The sequence below is a fragment of the Phacochoerus africanus genome, chromosome 15, assembly GCF_016906955.1.
Source record: "Phacochoerus africanus isolate WHEZ1 chromosome 15, ROS_Pafr_v1, whole genome shotgun sequence".
NCBI lineage: Eukaryota > Metazoa > Chordata > Mammalia > Artiodactyla > Suidae > Phacochoerus > Phacochoerus africanus.
In genome coordinates, this window is record NC_062558.1 from 133,568,317 (window position 1) to 133,588,890 (window position 20,574).

At 50.6% G+C, this 20,574-nt stretch overlaps 1 protein-coding gene across 2 annotated transcripts in view; it reads right to left on the reverse strand.

The window, feature by feature from the left end:
* Positions 1–2,484: 2,484 nt before the first annotated feature.
* The window catches only part of CPXM2 (carboxypeptidase X, M14 family member 2), a 132,553-nt gene continuing 114,463 nt past the window's right edge, over positions 2,485–20,574 (reverse strand). For both annotated transcript variants that reach the window (XM_047760074.1, XM_047760073.1), the window contains 4 exons: positions 18,758–19,055; positions 13,088–13,227; positions 10,295–10,394; positions 2,485–3,816 (listed from right to left, as the gene is read on the reverse strand). In XM_047760074.1, the coding sequence (XP_047616030.1) occupies positions 3,563–3,816; positions 10,295–10,394; positions 13,088–13,227; positions 18,758–19,055 (792 nt within the window). In that variant the 3' untranslated portion in view covers positions 2,485–3,562. The remainder of the gene's footprint in view (positions 3,817–10,294; positions 10,395–13,087; positions 13,228–18,757; positions 19,056–20,574) is intronic.

Sequence of the window (20,574 nt, forward strand, 5' to 3'; positions counted from 1 at the left end):
CAGTGGAGACAGACAGCCCAAGGTAAGACCTCTCCCAGTGGAAAGGGATGGGGGACCGTGGCCGAGAGGCCCCGAGGGCCCTGCGGATCTGTCCCAATGTGTCCAAGTTGTGAACGGGAGGAGGGCTTCCCACAGGAGGTGGCATTTGAGAAAGACCTTGAGAAAAGTGGGACGGTTTTCTGCTGTGGGGAGACACGGCAGGTGCAGAGGCCCAAGGCCACCCCAGGGAAGATCCAGAAGGGCTAATTCTGAGAAGCTGGGGCGAGTCCGGTCGGAGAGACACCCCAGGAGGTAGGTGTGGGAGGTGGTCTGGCCTGAAGGCCCAGCGAGGAGAAGCTGCTCTTTCACTCTGGAGCCAATGGAGAGCCCACTGAAGGGGCTGAGGAGAGGAGCTGCTCCAACAGAGCAGTGTTTGGCATCCAGAATGTCACTTCTGCACCGGAAACCAGGGGACGCCACACCCAGACAGGCCTTCACAGTCCAAGCCCACCAGCTTCCGTTGCAGAAGCAGCCAAGATACCTGAGAGGCTGCCCTGCCCGGGACCACAGGCCGGAGCAGCGCCAGCGCTGGAAGCCCCAGCCCCAGCCTGCAAGCCCAGGACACCTGTCAACAGGCTAAGCCTTAAGACAGTGCTTGCGGAGGCTGAGAACTGCTGCACACACAGCACATGGAGCCCCGAAGCCCCACGGGTTGCCCAGCTGGATGCTGGCAGTGGGACGATCATCTTGGTGCCAATGCGGGGACCTGGCTTCCTGGCAGGACGTGGCAGGGGCCTGGCATTCCAGCCTGCGGTGCACTGGGGATGGTTACCCCTTCTGAACTGCAGAGCTGGGTGACCGTTTCGAGGGCTTCATGTTGTCGCCTGCCATGTCTTATGCTGCAAGGGGAAGGTTCTCCTGCACTGGGCTTGTTGGAGAGCTCTATGGCTAACAGCTGTATGACCGGTAAAAGTTAAATTTAAACTCATTAAAATTATACAACTAGAAGGGCTGTTCCCAAGTTGCACAGGCCACTTTTCAAGTGCTCCATGGCCACATGTGTAACACACCAGAATCAAACATCTTCATTGCTGGAGCTCCCATTGTTTTTTTGTTTTTGTTTTTGTCTTTCCGCCTTTTCCAGGGCCGCTCCCGCGGCATATGGAGGTTCCCAGGCTAGGGGTCTAATCAGAGCTGTAGCCGCCGGCCTACGCCAGAGCCACAGCAACGCGGGATCCAAGCCGTGTCTACAACCTATACCACAGCTCTCGGCAACGCCAGATCCTTAACCCACTGAGCAAGGCCAGGGATCGAACCCGCAACCTCATGGTTCCTAGTCAGATTTGTTAACCACTGAGCCACAACGGCAACTCCTGGAGCTCCCATTGTGGCTCAGCAAGTTAAGAACCCGACACAGTGTCCATGAGGATGCAGGTTTGATCCCTGGCCTTGCTCAGCAGGTTAAGGATCCAATGTTGCTGCAAGCTGAGGTGTTAGGTTGCAGATGTGGCTCAGATCTGGTATTGTAGTGCCTGTGGCTGTGACATAGGCCTCGGCTGCAGCTCTGATTCAACCCTTAGCCTGGGAACTTCCATGTGCTGCAGGTGCAACAAAAAAAAAAAAAAAAAAGAAAGAAAAGAAAAGGAAAAAAGAAAAGAATATTTCCATTGTTGCAGAAAGTTCTATTAGTTCTGGTAGGTAGCAGGGGTCAGCTAACTATGCCCCCTGGATGTGGGGGCCAATTCCAGCCACCACATGTTTTTATAACTAATGTCCTGGAACACAGCCTTGCTCACTGGTGTATCTACAGTGTGAGTCTGCTCTTGTGCTTCAAGAGTTAAGTACTCGTGACAGAGACTCAATGGCCTGCAAAGCCTATTATAAATATTATAAAAATATTTATAATCTGATCCCTTATAAGAAAAGTTTGCCCATCTCTAGTGTAGATTGCCCCAAAGTGACATGAGGATTTTTTTTTTCTTTCCTTTTTTCTCTTTTTAGGGCTGCACCCGTGGCCCATGGAGGTTCCCAAGCTGGGGGTCTAATTGGAGCTGGAGCTGCCAGCCTACACCACAGCCACAGCAACATGGGATCCAAGCCGCGTCTGTGACCTACACCACAGCTTGTGGCAATGCTGGATCCTGAACCCACTGAGTGAGGCCACGGATCGAACCCGAAACCTCCTGGCTCCTAGTCTGATTCGTTTCCGCTGCGCCACAGCAGGAACTCCGACATGAGGATATTTCTGGAAAGGTGCTCACTGGCGTCCCCGAGTTACTAGTGGGTCCCGAGTGTCAGGATGATTTCACCCCAGCACAGGCTCCTCCAGGAAGGAGGCGGAAGACAGAGAGCTGGCAGCACCCCTGCAGAGCTTGAACGGCAGAGGGCGGGGGGAGTTTGTCCCTTCTCGAGCAGGCGGGGGCTTCTCCAGGGTGACTGAGAGGGTGGGGTGTGGCCTTTGGGTGGCCGCGAGTCTACCCAGGACAACCACACGCTAGAAGCATCTTGCCATTTGCTTTCTTTATTTTTCTATTCTGCCCAGGTCAGTGAGGCAGCGACACTAAGAAAAAGTGAGACAAATTGTTTTCTGGCACGGCGATTCACTAACCCCTTCCATGTGGATGCTCAGAGGTCGTTCTAAGAGCTTTTCATCAAACTGAGTTGAATCTGGAGGGTCTGGCAGCCCACACACCAAAAATCACTCCCAGAGTGATGTCAGGCCAGCTTCGGATCCTGTTTCCAGCAAAGGGGAGATCTACTGAACAGACAGCATTGTAGGTCAGTGCCCTTCCAGATCTTTCCAAGTCCCAGCAGGTCAAAAAGGAGAGCCAGGTGAAGGGATCTGGTTCCTTAGGTAGGCTGGCCCCTCCTGCTCTCCCCACCCAGGGAGCCTCCCAGAACTACTGCAGCACAGGAAGGTTGGGGGGTTCCCTGCGGACCCCACTGCAGGCCATGAGCCCCAGTGCATGCCTGCTGCCTGCACTCACTCTTGAATTATTTCAGCCTTTGTCTCCTTTCATGAGCAGGATCCTTTGTTGAAAGGGAAGCTAAACCCATTCAAGAGGCTCACTGATGCTCACTTGGTAACGTCTCTATTGTCAACAGAGACAGGATTTATTTGCAGCAGCTTAGAATGTCCTGGGGCCAGAGAGGGTGGATTCTCTTAGAATACCCGGGAGCCTCTTGAACAGTCATATTTGGGATGGCAGAGCCCTGGGAATGTTGCCTTTTAGTCATGCAAATTGCAAATGCACGGGGAACTCTTGCTGTCACGCAAACAGGAGAAGCACCAGTTTCCCTTCCTGTGCAGCCAGGAAGCCTTCAACAGGCAAGCTCCTCTCTTTCCCAGACTCCCAGGTTGACGTCCTGAATTTTCTCACTCTCTCGGCCCCACTAGCCTTCTTCTCCTGCTCCGCCCAAGAAACTACCCTAGACCTCCCCTTGGGACTAGCCTTGCAATGCACAGATTCTCCCAGGTCTTCTTGAATCACAGAGAAAACAACAAGGAGCGAGTCCTCTATGGAGCTACAGCCAGAGTGGTTTAATTTGCAGGGGTCCGGAACATGACTCAAGAGTTGCGAGGTCACCCACGCTGTCGTCTCTTCCGCCCCCGCAGCTTCTGTCGCCTGGCTGGCAGGCTGACAGGCTGCTTGCCAAACTTCTCCATGATCTCTCTGATTCTGGCCAGGTTGGTTTTGCTGAGCGTGAAGTCGCACCGCGTGGCCCCCATATCATAGCCGACCATGCAGTTCCGGGTAGACGAGGTGAAACCTTCTGCCTTGGCTGTGACCACATACTCACCAGGGTTCAGGAGGCGCCAGTAATCCCCATCACCGGCTGTGAAAAGAAAGCAGGGGAACTCAGAGCAGCTCTGTTCTAACACAGATACCACCAGCTCTGTTATTCCAAGACCTGTCTCCTGGCCAGAGACTGGCAGGCAGGCAGTGTGGAATTTGAGCTCCTGCAGATGCAAATTCTTAATGCATTTTGGAAGCCAGGATGTTTTCCTTTTTGGAAGCCGACTTAATGGTTTTAACAGGCAGGGGGTGGGGGGTAGGCTCCCCGCCGTGTTAATACACATGAGCAGAGACGGAGAAATGATGGCTCACATTCCTTTCTCGAGACAATACACACCATTCATGATGAACTTGAACTTCTAACCAGCATGCCCTTGCCACAGAATGCCATCTTGAAAAGCCATCTGTGCCTGGCTTCCCGGCTTCCCTTAGCAGGGAGATAAATATAAAATAGTAATTTAGGGGTGGGGCTCTTCACTTCTGAAAAAGAGAAGGAAAAGATGACAGAAGGCGAGGGCCCGATGACCTGGGAGGAGGCCCTGGGTCTGCACCTCCTTCCATGGTCGTCTATGAAGAAAGGGGGCTGCAGCAGCAGGTACACGTGGACCCAGCAGGCACCTAACCGGTCCCATGTCCATCCTGAGATCAAGGCTAGACCCTTGTTGCATAAGCGGGGTTCTAGGCTAAGGCCACTGCTCCCCCTATACCAGCTGAGAACACCTGGATCCCTGACATTAAAGAGGCTTCAAGACAGAAAAGGGGACAGCGACTCCCACGTGGCCCAAGAAGCTGGAGGCAGGCACCGATCCACCGACCCCTCTAAGCCCAGCTCTGATGCAGGCTGTACGGCGATCCCCTTTTTCTGTGTCCGTAACTGGATGCCCAGAGAAGTGTGACATCCTCCACAAGGCCACACAGCTAGTGATCAGCTGGGCTTCCAGCGTCAGGGTGGTTTTCTTTCTTATGACCATCTGTCCTGCACCGTCGAAAGAGAAAGGGCAACGGAGAGGAAGAGCTACGTCGCCTGGGGAAGGCTTACTCATCTAAACAAGGCGCGACGCCTTCTAAGGGTGGAGGAGAACTCTGGGACTGTGGGAATAAACAGCTCCTTCGTACACGGGTATAGCTCCCTTGTACATGTGCATGCAGCACGTTTCTTTCTTTCTTTCTTTGTTTTGCTTTTTAAATTATTTATTTATTTAGGGCTGCACCTGCGGCCTATGCAAGTTCCCAGGCCAGGTGCTGAATGAGAACTGCAGCCGCTGGCTTTTGCCACAGCCACAGCCACAGCCACACCGGGTCTGAGCTGCATTTGTGACCGACACCACAGCTCACGTCAACGTCGGATCCTCAAACCACTGAGCGAGGCAGGGATGGAATCCGCATTCTCATGGCTACTAGTTGGGTTCCTAACCTGCTGAGCCACCACGGGAACTCCCGGAAGTGTCATGTTTAAACTCACATCACAGTCGTCATTCATCTGAGATGCCCCACGCGGTGCAGTGCACTCACGGGGGCACAAGGCGTCGTGACAAGTGAGCCAGGCAGGCAGCTGTCCGCCACACGTTCATATGGCCTGCTACCTGGTGAACAGGCCTCACCGTGAGAGTCCTGTGCCCACAACAAGGCAGGTGGCACCCGGGATTTCTCAGCACCGTGCCCTGGGTCTTTGTGCAGTGAGAATGCCAACGATTACACACAGACTGGCTAAACACCACGGTCCTAGTGCAAAGCACAGGGAACGATATTCAATCTCCTGTAAGAAACCATAAGGAAAAGAATAGGGAAAAGTGTGTATCTGTGTAACCGAATCACATTGCTTTACAGCAGAAACTAACACAACACTGTAGATCAGCTACATGTTAATAAAACAAACTTTAAAAAAGAGGTATTGATCCAAAAAAAAAAAAAGCATGGTTCAGTTCTCAACTAAATAAAGATAAAGTGCCACTTTGTGGCTTTTCAGAAGCCCAAAGCCATGTCCAGCCACTTTTTTTTTTTTTCTCTCTTTTTCTTTTTATGGCTGCACCTGCAGCATGTGGAAGTTCCTGGGCCGGGGTGGAATTGGAGCTGCAGCTGCCGGCCCATGCCACAGTCACAGCAGCACTGGATCTGAGCTGCATCTGTGACCTACACCACAGCTTATGGCTGCACCAGATCCTTTACCCACTGAGGGAGGCCAGGGATTGAACCTGCACTCTCACAGAGACAACATCGGGTCCTTAACGCACTGAGCCGCAATGGGAACTCCAACCTCCTCTGTCTTGCAATCAGATGGCCTGCGCCTCCCAGGGCAGGCACCCTCTGAGCCATCTCTCCAGGCCCCCAGCTCCCCGGGCAAACCTGCGGGAGCCGCCCCTGCATGTTGCAGACCACGTGTCCCGATTGTGAGTGGCCTCCCTGTCCGGTCCTGGCCCTGGTAAAGCGGTGGGCTTCTTAAGGCCTGACACTTGGGTGTGTCAGTACTATGACCTCCCTGAACGCCAGGTGGACGGAGGCAAGACCTCCATGGAAGCGCCCACCTCGAGGGCACGTGGAGGCCAGTTTGAAACACTCCAGGGAAGGGGCAGCCCAGGTTCTCACCAAGGGAGGTGCTCAGGGACCCAGAGGAAGGGAAGGAAACCTATAATAAATTGGGGGTTCCCATTGTGGCTCAGTGGCAACGAACCCGACTAGCATCCATAAGGACGCAGGTTCGATCCCTTGCCTCGCTCAGTGGTTAAGGGTTTTGCGTTGCCATGGGCTGTGGTATAGGTTGCAGACACGGCTAGGATCAGGGGTGGCTGTGGCTGTGGTGTAGGCCAGCAGCTGTAGCTCCCATTTGAACCCTAGCTTGGGAACTTCCATATGCCGCAGGTGTGTTCCTAAAGACAAAAAAAATAGAAGAAAGAAAAAGAAACCTATAATAAATAAATGCCTGTCAGCACGACAGATTCAAATTTATGTTTCTAAGAAGGCTCTGTAATTCTTTTTCTCCACACAATGGCAAAGGCTCCCTCTCACGCCACCCCCACCGACCCGCCTTTGCTGTGCCAGCCACCTTTCTATCACATCCTGGCGCCCTGTCAGGTGTGTGTTCAGGGCTGTGTGTTCTGTGGAGCTGCTGGGGGAGGTGGGCACCTCGCTGGCATCGCCTGTCACTATGGAGGGAAGGGACTACCTGGGCCTTAATGGATGGCCATTAGCAGGTCAGGTTCACGTCCCCCAAACAAAGGACAGTCACATGGCATTCTGAGCTCAGTGTTTGGCCAACCTATTTACATGTATTTCGAAAGCCTCTTTTCTGTGGAATTCCATTGACTACCCCTGTTTAGTTTATGCAAAATCCCTCCTGGAATAAAGCTTGTCAGATCACATAAACCTCAGACGGAAATCCAGGCAAATTCGGAGCTTATGTTGAGCACGCAAGGACGCTGAAACCAACACAATACAGCACCATCCACGAAGCATGGATTCCTCACGGTGAGAACACACTGGGAATTAGTTACAGGAGGAGTGAGAGGAGAAGGGATGTGTTTCCCATTAGCTCATCAAAACTGTCTCCGCGATGACAGGGGCTTGAAATTCCAAGCTCATTAGGCAAAGCACTCTGTGCAGGCTTGTGGGGCCCGGGGGATGTTTTATCTCCTGCTCCCAGGAAAACTCTTGTTTCCTCACATTGCGTACAAGGCACTAACAGCCCAAGGAATGTTCCAAGCTTGTTGACGAATCACTCTTTTATGCAGAAGCTCATTAATAATGTTTAAAATACAAGCCCGATACAGATGGCTAATAGGCATGTGGAAAGATGCTCAATATCTCTAATTGTTAAAGAAACGCAAATCAAAACTACAAGGAGGTACCATCTCACACTGGTCTGAATGGCCGTCTTTAATAAATCTACAAATAATGAATGCTGGAGAGGGTGTGGAGAAAAGGGAACCCTCCTACACCGTTGGTGGGAATGTAAATTGGTACAATCACTATGGAAAACAGTATGGAGGTTCATGGATTAAGAAGATGCGGTGCACATATACAATGGAATATTGTTCATCCATGAAAAAGAATAAAATAATGCCATTTGCACCAACATGGGTGGACCTAGGGATTATCATAATAAGTGAAATAAGTCAGAAAGAGAAAGACAAATATCACATGTTATCACTTGCATGTGGAATCTAAAATACGACACAAATGAATTTATCTGTGAAACAGAAACAGACTCAGAGACAAAGAGAACAGACTTGTGGTTGCCAAGGATGGGGTGGAGAGGAATGGACGGGGAATTTGGGGTTAGCAGACGCAAACTATTATACACAGAATGGATAAACAGCAAAAGGGCCTACTGTGTAGCACAGGGACCTATATTCAATATCCTGTGATAAACCGTAACGGAAAAGAATATGAAAAAGACTGGGTATGTGTAAAACTGAATCACTTTGCTGTAGAGCAGAAATTAACACAACATTGTCAACCAACTATACTTCAATAAAATAAATTAAAAATAAAAATAAATAGAATACCAGTCCTCTGCAGAACCAGACCAAACAGCCCGTGTCATTCACAAGGCTCACCTGCACCTCTCGTGTCTGGGCCATGACAAGTTCACCATCTGTATTTGTTGAATGAATGACTGAATGACTAAGTGAATGAACAAATGAATCAGTGTGTGCCTACAAGGGGCTACTGGTACCAAATGCCATCCCACCCCATGTGTTGCCCCTCGCCCAGTGGCCATGAAGTCCTGGAGGGCAGGTGCTGGGGACAGTCAGGGAACAGGGCTGAATGAAGAAATAGGCAGCTGCCTTGAAAAAGATGATTCGCGATTCACCGCCTCACACTTCAATCTATGGCTTTGTGACATTTCACGTGCACTTGCCCCATTTGCACAGTAACGGGCCCTCTCTGCCAGGCACGCGGGTCTGAAGAACACCCAGGCCAGGTCTGCGCCCCAGCCTCCTCCGTCCTAACGCCCAGAGCCTCCGTGTCCTCGTAGGGCAAATGGGGTCAGTTTTGGGGGACAGGGTGTCTGTGAACAGCTAGCAGGCAAAGGCCCCTCCCTCCCTCAGGAGGAACAGCGTGGGGACAAGGGAACGGGCACTGCATGCAGAGTCTCAAGCTCGAGGCTCAAGCCCCGCTGGGCCTCCCCCTGTGCCCTCTGGGGATCATCACATAATGGCCAGGCGGATGGCCGTCCCAGCGCAGCATCAGCCCTTAAATCACCAAGTGCAGGTCAGGCCAAGTCGGTGTCGTCTTGTTTCTGCCAGTTCAAGTGCACCTGTGGGCGGAGTGGTTTTTCTATGGCAACCACGATGTCCTTTCTCTCGCAGATGAGTCTGTTCTCTCCACCTGGGCGGGACCTACCCCAGGTTCACTGAGGCCCCTCTCCCCACCCCAACTCTCACCTGCAGATGGCCCGCATCCTACTACCCAGGACCTGTGAATTGACCCTCTTTGGAAAAAGGGTCTTTGCAGATGTCATTAAGAATCTCAAGATGAGATCACCCTGGACTAGGTGGTGGGTCCTGAATTCAATGACAAGTGTCCTCATCAGAGACAGAAGAGGAGGAGCCAGAAGAAAACGAAGGCAGAGGCAGGAGTGACACATCCAAGGAAGCTCAGGAAGGCCTGAAGTCATCTGGAGCTGGAAGAACCAAAGGAGTCCCCCCTGCCCCCCCGCCCCCCGCCAGGATCCAGGGGAGCGCAACCTTACGACACCTTGATTTCAGATTGAGGTCTCCCCGCAACTGTGAGAGAACACATTTCTCTTTCTTAAAGCTCCCCAGTTTGTGGTCATGTGTCCTGACACCCACTGGGACCAATGCAGGACCCAGTGCCCCGAGCACTGCAGCTCAGAGCAAAGCAGAGCACCCCCCAACTGGACGCAGCGCACCCCAAAATTTCCCCCCACATCCGGAAACCTCCATGTGTAACTTTACACATGGCCATGGCCCCCCCATCCCCATCAGAACTCTTGCTGACAATCTGGCCTAAGTGTCTAACCAATTCTTTTCCACGTGCATCTGCCATTGCATCACGCCGCCACATCCTCCATCAAAGCCAAGGTCACTGTTTCTCCATTTCTCCCTGAATACATCAAGTGCCATCCCAAGTGACGACAGTCCTGGGGCACGAGGGAAAGCCTAGGCTTGTTTTTATATCACTTTCTAATGAGCAAAGAACTGGGCAGCCTTGCGCTGATGCTCGGAGTGTCTGCAGAGCTGTTTCCCAGCAGCACCGAAGCTCCGGAGTGAGGACAGAAACGTCACGCCATGGCTCTGGCACTGAAACCCAGCCCCCCACCCCCGCCTCCTGAACCTTCACTGGGTCCTCCAGCCTCTGAGCTTCCGGTTTTCACTGGAATAAGGGACAGAGAGAAGCCAGAAAACCTTGCTTTCTAGGAAAGCGAGAGGAAAGAGCTAAGACAGGTCTAAGGAATACGCTGCTGGACGTCGACTTGTGGTTTTCAGTCTAGCAAAACTCCTGAAAGAAATTGGCTATTTCCTCCTGAGAAAGAGTCTGCATACATTCACAGTTACCTGTGCGGATGTCATGGTTAATGCCTTCTACAGAGATAACAGCGTTTGGAATTCCTTTCCCGTGCAAGTCTCTCACCACGCCTTTGATGCCCCGATGAACCTGCTCAGCAAAAATGAGGAGAAACAGGTGAGTTCACCGACTCGCTCGACCAACCAGCACAAGAGAGCAATTACCCTAACACCAGCCCAAGGCCACCAAGAGCCCCGACGAAGCCACATCTGGCTCAGAAGCTCCCTGGCCTGTGTAGACGTGGTGTATAAATTTCTGTATTCGTTCAGGGTCCATCTACTGGAAAGTCTTTGACTGTAGTTAAAATATTCCAGAATATTAGAAAATATTAGGATGAGAGATGGTTCATAAAAAATACATCCAGCAGGAGTTCCCAGTGTGGCTCAGCAAAAATGAATCTGACTAGCATCCATGAGGACACAGGTTTGATCCCTGGCCTCAGTCAGTGGGTTAAGAATCCAGTGTTGCCCTGTGTTGCAGTGTAGGCTGCAGGTGCAGCTCGGATATGGCGTTGCTGTGGCCGTGGCCTAGGCTGGCAGCTGCAGCTCCGATTTGACCCCTAGCCTGGAAACCTCCATATGCTGCAGGTATGGCCCTAAAAACCCAAACAAACAAACAAAAAACCCAAAACAAAAAAAGCCACATATCCAGCAAAAATAGAATTTAATTTTATAGGCACATTTGACTTTCCTGGACTGTATAGATTAATATGTAGACTAAGTGACTTTAAGAGTCAAAGAGGCGAGAAGAGACTCCAAGATGTTTCTGGAAAGTCCTAACTCAGTCTGTAGCCCCCTTCCCCTGAGGTGCCATGACACATGACACGCACCAACTCTGAACCTCGTGCCTCAGTTTCCCCATTTGAAGAGCCAAAGTGACATCCCAATGCTGCCATTGACATTCTTTAGACATAGTCCTATGCCTGGAAATTGGAGGTTAATTGGCTAAACTAGGATCATCACTTTTTTGTGTGTCTTTTTTTTTGTCTTTTTCCAGGGCCACACCTGTGGCATATGGAGATTCCCAGGCTAGGGGTCTAATCGGAACTGTAGCTGCCAGCCTACGCCAGAGTCACAGCAACGCAGGATCTGAGCCATGTCTGTGATCCACACCATAGCTCACGGCAATGCCGGATCCTTAACCCACTGAGCAAGGCCAGGGTCAAACCTGAAACCTCATGGTTCCTAGTCGGATTTGTTACCCACTGAGCCACGACAGGACCTCCATGGATCATCACTTTGGATGTCTGAGAGGACAGAGCAGGTTCCCATCCTTCCGCGCCAGCAGGGTGTGCCAGCAGGGGTGTGCATGTGGGGTGTGCCAGAGGGGTGTGCCAGTGGTGTGTGCCAGCGGGGTGTGCTTGCAGGGTGTGCTGCAGCTGCACTGACCCCCTCCCCGCCCCCAGGACCCTCATGGATCAGACTTGGATGCTGCATCCCGGTGCTGGACTCTGCCACCCGTGTGTAGGTGGAGATGCCAGGAAGCCGGCAAGCCAAGCCCTTAGCTGGTTGCTTCTTCTGACTCATCTATGAGAACCCATGGAAGAAAGGCAATCACCCCGAGAGCCTTGGGATCTTCCTGGTGAATGGGAGTCACAGCAGAGTCATACGAAGTTCAACAGTCACTATTTTTTTTGTTTTTGTTTTAAGATCTGCATCTGCAGCATATGATAGTTTCCAGGTTAGGGATGGAATCAGAGCTGCAGGTGCTGGCCTACACCATAGCTACAGCACCGTGGGATCTGAGCTACATCTGCAACCTACACCACAGCTTCCGACAACAGTGGATCCCTAACCCACTGAGTGAGGCCAGGGATCAAACCCACATCTTCATGGATGCTAGTTGGGTTTGTTCCCAACATTCACTTTCATTTCTCTGGCCTCTGTGAGTCTACTCCTCAGTGGGGCACGGGGTTTATTTGGTTAGTTTTAGTAGCAAACTAGAACCAGTCTGCTCAATGCCACAACCCAGGCGTGTCCTTGAGAGCAGGAGGAAAGGAGGGCAGGCAGGGGTCCTGACCTACATGGCAGGGCTTCCTCACCAGCGACAAGCAGGACCTCTGCAGGCACTTGTTAGAACTGTTCCAGGTGACATTCTGCCACCTGCAGCAGTGTTCTTCAGCCTCAGCGTTGTTATGGGGAGAACTGGGTGCCCCTCAAATCCACATGCTGAAGTCCTTACCCCCAGCACCCTAGAAAGCGACTCATTTGGACTCTGCGTCTTTAAAGAGCTGATGAAGTTAAAATAATCCCTAAGAGTGGGCCTTGTAATCTGACTGGGGTCCTTATGAGAAGAGGAGATTTGGACACACAGGGCACCAGGAATGTGTGCACACAGGTAAGACCACGTGAGGACACAGTGAGAGGGTGGCCGTCTGCAGGCCAAGGAGAGAGGCCTCAGATGAAAGCACCTGCGGATACCTTAATTTTGGACTTCTAGCCTCTAGAACCATAACTTCTGTTGTGTAAGCCCCCCAGCCTGTGTATTTCCTCAAGCAGCCCTTGCAGACGAATACAAGGGACCTGGGCCAGCTGGCTGGACACATGTCACTTCCTCCCCCTGCCACAGCAGCATCCTAGAACCTTGGAAGCAGTCTCCCTCACCATGAACCAGGGGGAGCCATCGACACTGACTTAGAACTGCAGACAACTGCTTCTTCCGACTCTAGTCGCCAGCCAGGGACAGCGGCCACAGTCAAAGCACTCATTTGATCTAGGCTTTTGACCACGGAAGAGCTTCCTTCCTTAGCTGGCCCCCATCACAGCCCTGTGCCCACGTCATACCTGCTCCATGAACACGATCAAGGATTCCCGATTATTCTCCCACTCCTCGGGCAGCTCGCTCTCGTGCGGGTACTTGTCACAGCCCACGTAGATGGACAGCTCGAAGCAGTTGGTGTGAAGGTAGCTGAAGTCGTTCAGACCTGCCGAGTCGAGCGGACAACATTTTGACTGAACGGTGCTCAGAGCGGCACCGGGAGGCAGCAAGAATTCAAGAAGGTGACAGAGGACTTTGTTTGAACAAGGAGGTATCGAGTAGCGACTCAAGACAAAAAAATTAATCAGAGCTGCTGCTGGGGGACAGAATGGGGGCTTGAGAGAGAGAGAGAGAGAGAGAGAGAGAGAGAGAGAGAGAGAGAGAGAGAGAGAAAGATGCTGCTGGGGAGAGAGAGAGAGAGAGAGAGGGAGAAATATGCTGCCGGAATGGCTTGATGGGGAAGATGGGGAACGTATGAGAACATTTTTGACAAAAGAAGGACTAAAATAAGAGCTTTTTATTATATTTTTATTTTTTCCCTTTTGGGGCCGCACCTGCAGCATATGGAAGTTCCCAGGCTAGGGGTTGAACCAGAGCTGCAGTTGCTGGCTTACACCACAGCCATAGTCATGCAGGGCCTGAGCTACATCTTTGACCTATTCCATGGCTTGCAGCAATGCCGAATCCTTAACCCACTGAGTGAGGCCAGGGATTGAACCCACATCTTCACAAACACTATGTTGGGTTCCTAACCTACTGAGCCATGGCAGAAGCTCCTAAGTGCTTTTGAGATACAATTATTTTTATTTTATGAATAATTTAATAATAGTTTAATACTATTTTTTTTTAGGATAAAGGTATCATTCGCTAATACTATGGGTCTTTAGCATTTAATTACATTCAGCTCAATACACACGCTGCTCTCAGCTACAGCTTTTTAACCGAGTTTTCTATTCTAATTCATAAACATAGCTATCCGTACCACCACTTGGTGAGTGTCTATTTACATAAGCCAGGACCCATCTTTCACCCTCCGCATCCAAGGTCACTTACTCTAGCACAAACCCAGCAGAGAAGCAGGTAGTATAGCCCGATTTTACAGCTCAGAGAATTGAGTCTGAGAACAGCTAAGGGATGAATGTATCTAGAGTCACGTGTCTGGACAGAGTGAGGGTTTGAACCCAGGTGTGTTGTAATGTCCAGCCCCAGCTCGTCACTGCCTTGGGGACCAAAGGGCAGATGCCCCGACCACCTGGCTGGAAAGCAGACAGCCTCATGAATCCTGGCATGAGTTTGATAAGGCTTGGTCCCTGTATTAGCCTCTTAGGGCTGATGATACAAATGCCCACAGCTTGGGTGATTTAGAGCAGCACTAAATGATCTTCTCATAGGTCTAGAGGCCAGGAGTCTGAAATCAAGGTACTGGTGAGGCCACACTCCTTCCAAAGGCTCTGCCTTGTTTCTTCCGGCTTCTGGTAGACCCTGGCTCGTTCCTCGGCTTGTGGCCACATCCCTCCCATCTCCGCCCCTGTCTTCATCTTCTGCCTCAGTGTCTGTCTTCTCCTCTTCTGTCCCTTATAAGGACATTTGTCACTGATCTTAGGGCCCATCTAGGTGACCCACGATGACCTCATCTTGAGACGCTTAGTTACAACTACAGACTCATTTCCCAAACAAGGTCACACTCAGAGGTTCTGGAGATTAGGGAGTGGGTGTATTTTTGAGGGGTTCCCTTCAGCCCACAACAGTACCCAACATTTGCAAAATTAGTAAATGAATGTCAGATGGCATACAGTTCCAGTGGCTCCCTTCCCAACATGTTTGTTTGGGGGGAACAGGTCACGAGCAAGAACACGTGCGGCTGTGTTCTGTGTGACGGCGGGAGGGCTCTCCAGCGCCTCCACCACGTCCTCTCTGGGTTCTGAGGGTCAAGGCCACTGGCAGCGGAAGGCAGGTGGGCTGGTTTCCCTGGGTCAACTGGGAAAAAGCAGGTCCTCCTGTGCGTCCACCAGCCTCGGTGCTCATGTGTCGTCCTTGGAGCGCTCATGATGCGGTCTTCCACACAAACGTCTGTTTAAAACTCACAGCTGTGGGTGCCAAGAGCAATTCTGGGAGTTCCCATCATGGCTTAGCAGAAATGAATGTGACTAGCATCCATGAGGACGCAGGTTCGATCCCTGGCCTCACTCAGTGGGTTATGGATCTGGTATTGCCATGAGCTGTGGTGTAGGTTGCAGAAGCGGCTTGGATCCTGTATTGCTGTGGCTGTGGTGTAGACCAGGGCTAGAGCTCTGATTCAACTCCTAGCCTGGGAACCTGCATATGCCACAGGGACGACCCTAAAGATACAAAAAAAAAAAAAAAAAGGAGCAATTTTGTATCAGTCTGCTGCCTAACTGATAAGATCACAGACAAAATGGCATAAAATATAAGGCCACTCTCTCTATCTGATGCCAGAGTCAAACCAGTCATATGTCAGCAGTGAGGGGTCTCTGGTCACATTTGTCTTAAAATCAGGACAATGCCAGTGGTGGGATAAAAGGGGATGGGACAGTGTCAAGGGAATGGGAAATCCTTGGAAGGGCCTGGTCTGGTTGAAGAAGGTTGGTCAAGATGCCAGGTCAGCTCATCGGGTGGAACCGGAAGTGCAGAAGGACAGAGAACTTGGGGAGGCCACGGACGTCCGCCCACCGGTCAGCACGGGCAGGGCAAATAAATCAATGTGATACTGAAAAATCCTGAGATGGGCCTGCCCTTTGGCAATAAGTGCGTGCCTTCAAAGCCCCAGAAGTGCTAGCAGAATTGTCAAAATGATGAGAAGCCAGAAGGATGGAAAACTCAAGCCAGGCTGTCTTTTTAACGCCGAACGCCTGCCCATCCTCGAATGTCATGTGGCTGAGAATTCTTGGTAAGAAATGGCTTCAAAAGGGAAACGTAGGAGTTTCCATCATGGCTCAGCGCAAATGAATCTGACTGGCATCCATGAGGATGCAGGTTCAATCCTTGGCCTCCCTCAGTGGGTTAAGGATCCAGCGTTGCCATGAGCTGTGCTATAGGTCACAGACGTGGCTCGGATCTGGTGTTGCTGTGGCTGTGGTGTAGGCCAGTGGCTGTAGTTCCTATTTGACCCCTAGCCTGGGACCCTCCATATGCCGCAAGTGCGGCCCTAAAAACCAAAAAAAAAAAAGAAGGAAAAAGGGAAACATGTGGGCAGGTGCCACGGGGTGACCCAGATGGTGTGTCCCCAGCCTCGGGTCCCACCTGGGGACCACAAGACTTCCTCTGTGTTCTCTCTCTGCCTGGATTCCTGCTCTCATCACGGCTTCAAGATGCAATAGTGTTCCTTAAAGCTCTGTGTGCCCGATGCTGTCACAATGTCCGTCTTCATTGTGGGGGAGAGGACACAGGAGGGTGGCCTTAAAAAGGGTCTCACATTCCTTTGCAGCTGAAATGCACACACACTACAAACGATGTGCCTTTCGAGCCAGGCTGAACCCTGCTCCCAGCTGCCCACTCCCCACTAACTAAGGCCTGTCAGTGCACCGCTAACGAGTGAATGAGACCCAGACACAAAGGAGAAGCGGGGAAGGGGAGGGAAGGAAATTAGAAATTGCCTTTCATTAATCTCCAAAAAGAGAATCTGTAGACTTCATCACACCGCCAGCAGAAAGAATGATTAAAAGGCTCGAGCCACTACATTGGCTCTGCCACAAAAGTCCCCGAAATAATGGAAAATATAATTGATAGAAACAAATCAAATGCTGCCAACGTGATGAGGTGGCAGCCAGCTCTTCCCAACATTGCCACTGACCCCGCTGCTGACGAATCCAGCCGTGTCCAAACCCAATTTAATCACAGCAGCCATAAAAAATAAACAGATACTTTATGTAAAGATTACTGTCTGTTTTTAGGGTTAGGATTGAAAAAGCCGGCTATTAGGAAATTTTCTTGATAGATAGATAGGTATCTGCCTTTATTGACATATTTTTTTACTTTGTACAGAACAAAACCAAGATGGAGATAAATGAAACACCTCTGCTTGGTATGAAACCAAGAAAGAAATGGCAAGCTTTAAAATGTAGGTGTTTTTAAATGTTCACGGGAACAAATGCCCACCACTTTAAAACTGTTCTTTTCCCAAGGGCTGAAACATACCTGAAAAGTATGTGAAGGCTGAATCTCTAGCAAAGGAAAATAAAGGTAATGAGTACAGTAACACGGAGAATAGGGATATGCTGAGAAAGAGGTTTCATGGTGAGCATGCTACGGGAAGAGGGGGCAGTAGGGGTGGAAACTTACCATAGCTGAGTGTTTCCGATAAGCTGGACAAAGAATACACACATCCACCATCTACATAATCCTCACAATAGTCCCAGAGGGGCCATGATCATCATGGCCACCACCATTCTCATCAAGCCCATTTTATACATAGAACACATGGAGGTTCAGAGAGGTCAAGTAACTTGCCCAGAGTCACACAGCATTTAGGTGATGAACTAGAATTGGAACCCAGGAGGTCTATTTGACATGGCATATTTTTCTTTTTGTTTCCTTTTTTCTTAGGGCCACACCCACAGCATATGGACGTTCCCAGGCCCGGGGTCCAATTGGAGCTACAGCTACTGGCTATACCACAGCCACAGCAGCATGGGATCCGAGCTGTGTCTGTGACCTACACCACAGCTCATGGCAACGCCAGATCTTAACCCGCTGAATGAGGCCAGGGATCGAACCCACATTCCCAGGGATACTAGTCGGATCCATTACAGCTGAGCCATGACAGGGACTCCTCCGACACGGCATATTTTTCAGATATAACAGGGGTTTAACCAACCTTCACAAAGTCAAGCAAATACGCGAGGAACATTATGTTTGGGGTCTTTGCCATCTCAATGCCGAGGGACCGTAGGGAATGTGACATCCTTAACCCTCCTCCTTTGGTAACCAAGGCCAGGAGCAGCCCTGACACAGAAAACGAAGGGCTTATCCTGACACTTGGACCACGGGGTCCTCTGGCTGCCGTAAAGGAACTCCTGACGTCTCTGCTGGAAGCCCCTCTGTCCCAAGTGGATGCTGGGAACGGCACCTCAGGTTTCCCGCATCACAACAATGGGGCTTTGACCAGATGCCCGGCTGTGCCTGGGAGGCCTCCAGGGAACGGAAGATGTGTGGCAAAGTCTGAGCGTGGGAGCCATGCCCACGTGTGGAGGAGGCATGGCCTCCACAATGAGAGGGGCTCTGAGCACAAAGCCCTGGCTCCAGCTCCAGGAGCAGCGTGCTCTCTGCCCCTTAGCTGGGTTTGCTTTTCGGGGCAGCATTTCCCCTAAGTCTATTACGCTTACGCTCTCTGACCCTGCAACATCCAAAGAGCTCAGTGGCTAAGAGCAGACCACGAAGTCAAAGAGACCCCAGCTCTGCTCCTCTGGAGCTTGGACAGATCCCTTCCGGCCCCGCTCATCTCATGCATTAAGTCGGGAGTCGGTCAGACCCCCTCAGAGACTACTGTACGGATGAAGAGGCGTCTCTGCAGTGCAGGCGCTTGCAAAGTGGACGCTCACAGTCGCTATGACGCTGATGACCGTGGCGAAAGGAGGATGGGGAGGAGACGGTCCACAGGCTCCCCTCCCTTCCCCACCCCCATCCCAGGAGTCCCTTATCCTCTGGCCCCCAGACGACGGCAGGACCATCAGACTTACTTCCAGCCACAGTGTGCCAGGAAGCCCCATTGACAGTTCCGTCCTCCTTCTGGAAGTCTTCCGTGTGGCACACCCTCCTCCTGGCGTCCGTCATGAGGCGGTGCGTGGAGGCGTAGGAGTAGGCCAGCCAGCGGAACACGTGGTCGTCGGGCGTGGGGGTGTGCTCCTGCGTCTTCCACAGCGACCTCACCATGTCGTAAGGGTAGGCCACCACCAGCTCGCCCCCCTGCAGGTTGCCGCCCAGCACAAAGGGGATTTTTTCCATCCAGGCTATGACGGCCCTGGTCTCCGCCGCCACCTGTGAACGTGCCCGATTCAAATACATTGGAGAAATGAAGCGAGAAGGACACTGCCTCCTCTCTCTAGCTTTCCAAATAGGGACATCGTTGCAAAAGCAACCACGTTATGGAAGCAGCTTAGCAAAATTTAGAATTTGAAAATCTGTCCTGGAAAAACTGGACATTGTGGAAATAACAGATATAAAAAAGAGAGAGAGAGAAATTCAGAGACATTTCTTTTGGGAGGAATATTCCAGTTAATGCACAAAGAGGGCATATGATAGAGTATCAACATGCAGCGACTCCGCTGAATGAATGGGTCCGTCTAATGAACTAATGTTCATCAGTGGCTACAGAGAGCACGGAAATGGAGCTGACCCAACATAATGCACCTCTTGAAAAAGGAACACATGCTAAAAAAAGCATCAGCCCTGCATGTGACCAAGGCTCTAGAACAGGGGTCGGCAGACCGTTTCTATTAAAGGCCAGAGAGGAAACAATTCAGACTTTGGGGGCAACACGGTCTCTGTCACAACGACTCAACTCTGCCCTTGCAGCAGGGTAGCGCCAGGGACAAGATGCGGACGAATGAACGTGGCTGTGTTCCCATAAAGCCTCCACGGGCTGTATTTACCGAGCCCTCCCTGTTCTACGTAGCGTAGTGATCTGAACCTCACTGCCAATTTACAGGAAGCGGAGAGGGATATGTCAGGTGACATCATAAGAATACAGTCAGCACCCAGACAATGGAAAATGCTAGAAGACCATCGAGTTGTTTATAACCTAGTTGTTACAAGCGAGGTCAACAACAACAAATTTGCAAGAAAAAAGAAGGTGATACAGGAGAAACATGAAGCTAAAGGAAACTTAAGACTTACAAACCAATCAAAACGAATGTGCTTTAGTTGGATCGCAACTAAAACTCTGTGTGTGTGTGTGTGTGTGTGTGTGTGTGTGTGTGTGTGTGAGAGAGAGAGAGAGACAGAGAGAGAGGGAGAGAGAGGGAGATGGGAAATGATTATAGAAGAAATGTGAACCCTGATTGGACTTTTTACAATATTAAGAAATAATTTATTTAGGTATAATAATATAATCATTTATGGCTTTAAAAGAGAGTCTGATATTTTAAAGATACTTACAGGAATACTTTAAAGAAATATTTACAAATGAAACATCACACCTGAGATTTGCCTCAAATAATCTTGGGAAGGAGGGGAAAGTGGCGGAAGGTAATAGATGAAACAAGCATGGCTAAGTGTTGAAGTAGAGATGGGTACATAGGGTGGGCAGTGGGGGGGGGTCCTTTACAGCTTTATCTGCTTGACTTTTTAATGATAAAAAGCTAAGAGAAAGGAAGGGAACTAACAATGTTAGAAGCTAAAATTGGAAACTGGATATAATCAAATACTTATCAATGAATCAAATATTTATCCTAAGTTACAGATCCCTGTGAAGATAATTCCAATAAAAGAAACAAAATTGACAATGGGTTAGAAACAGACATTGCAAATGGCTTAACTATGCAGCATAGAACATTGG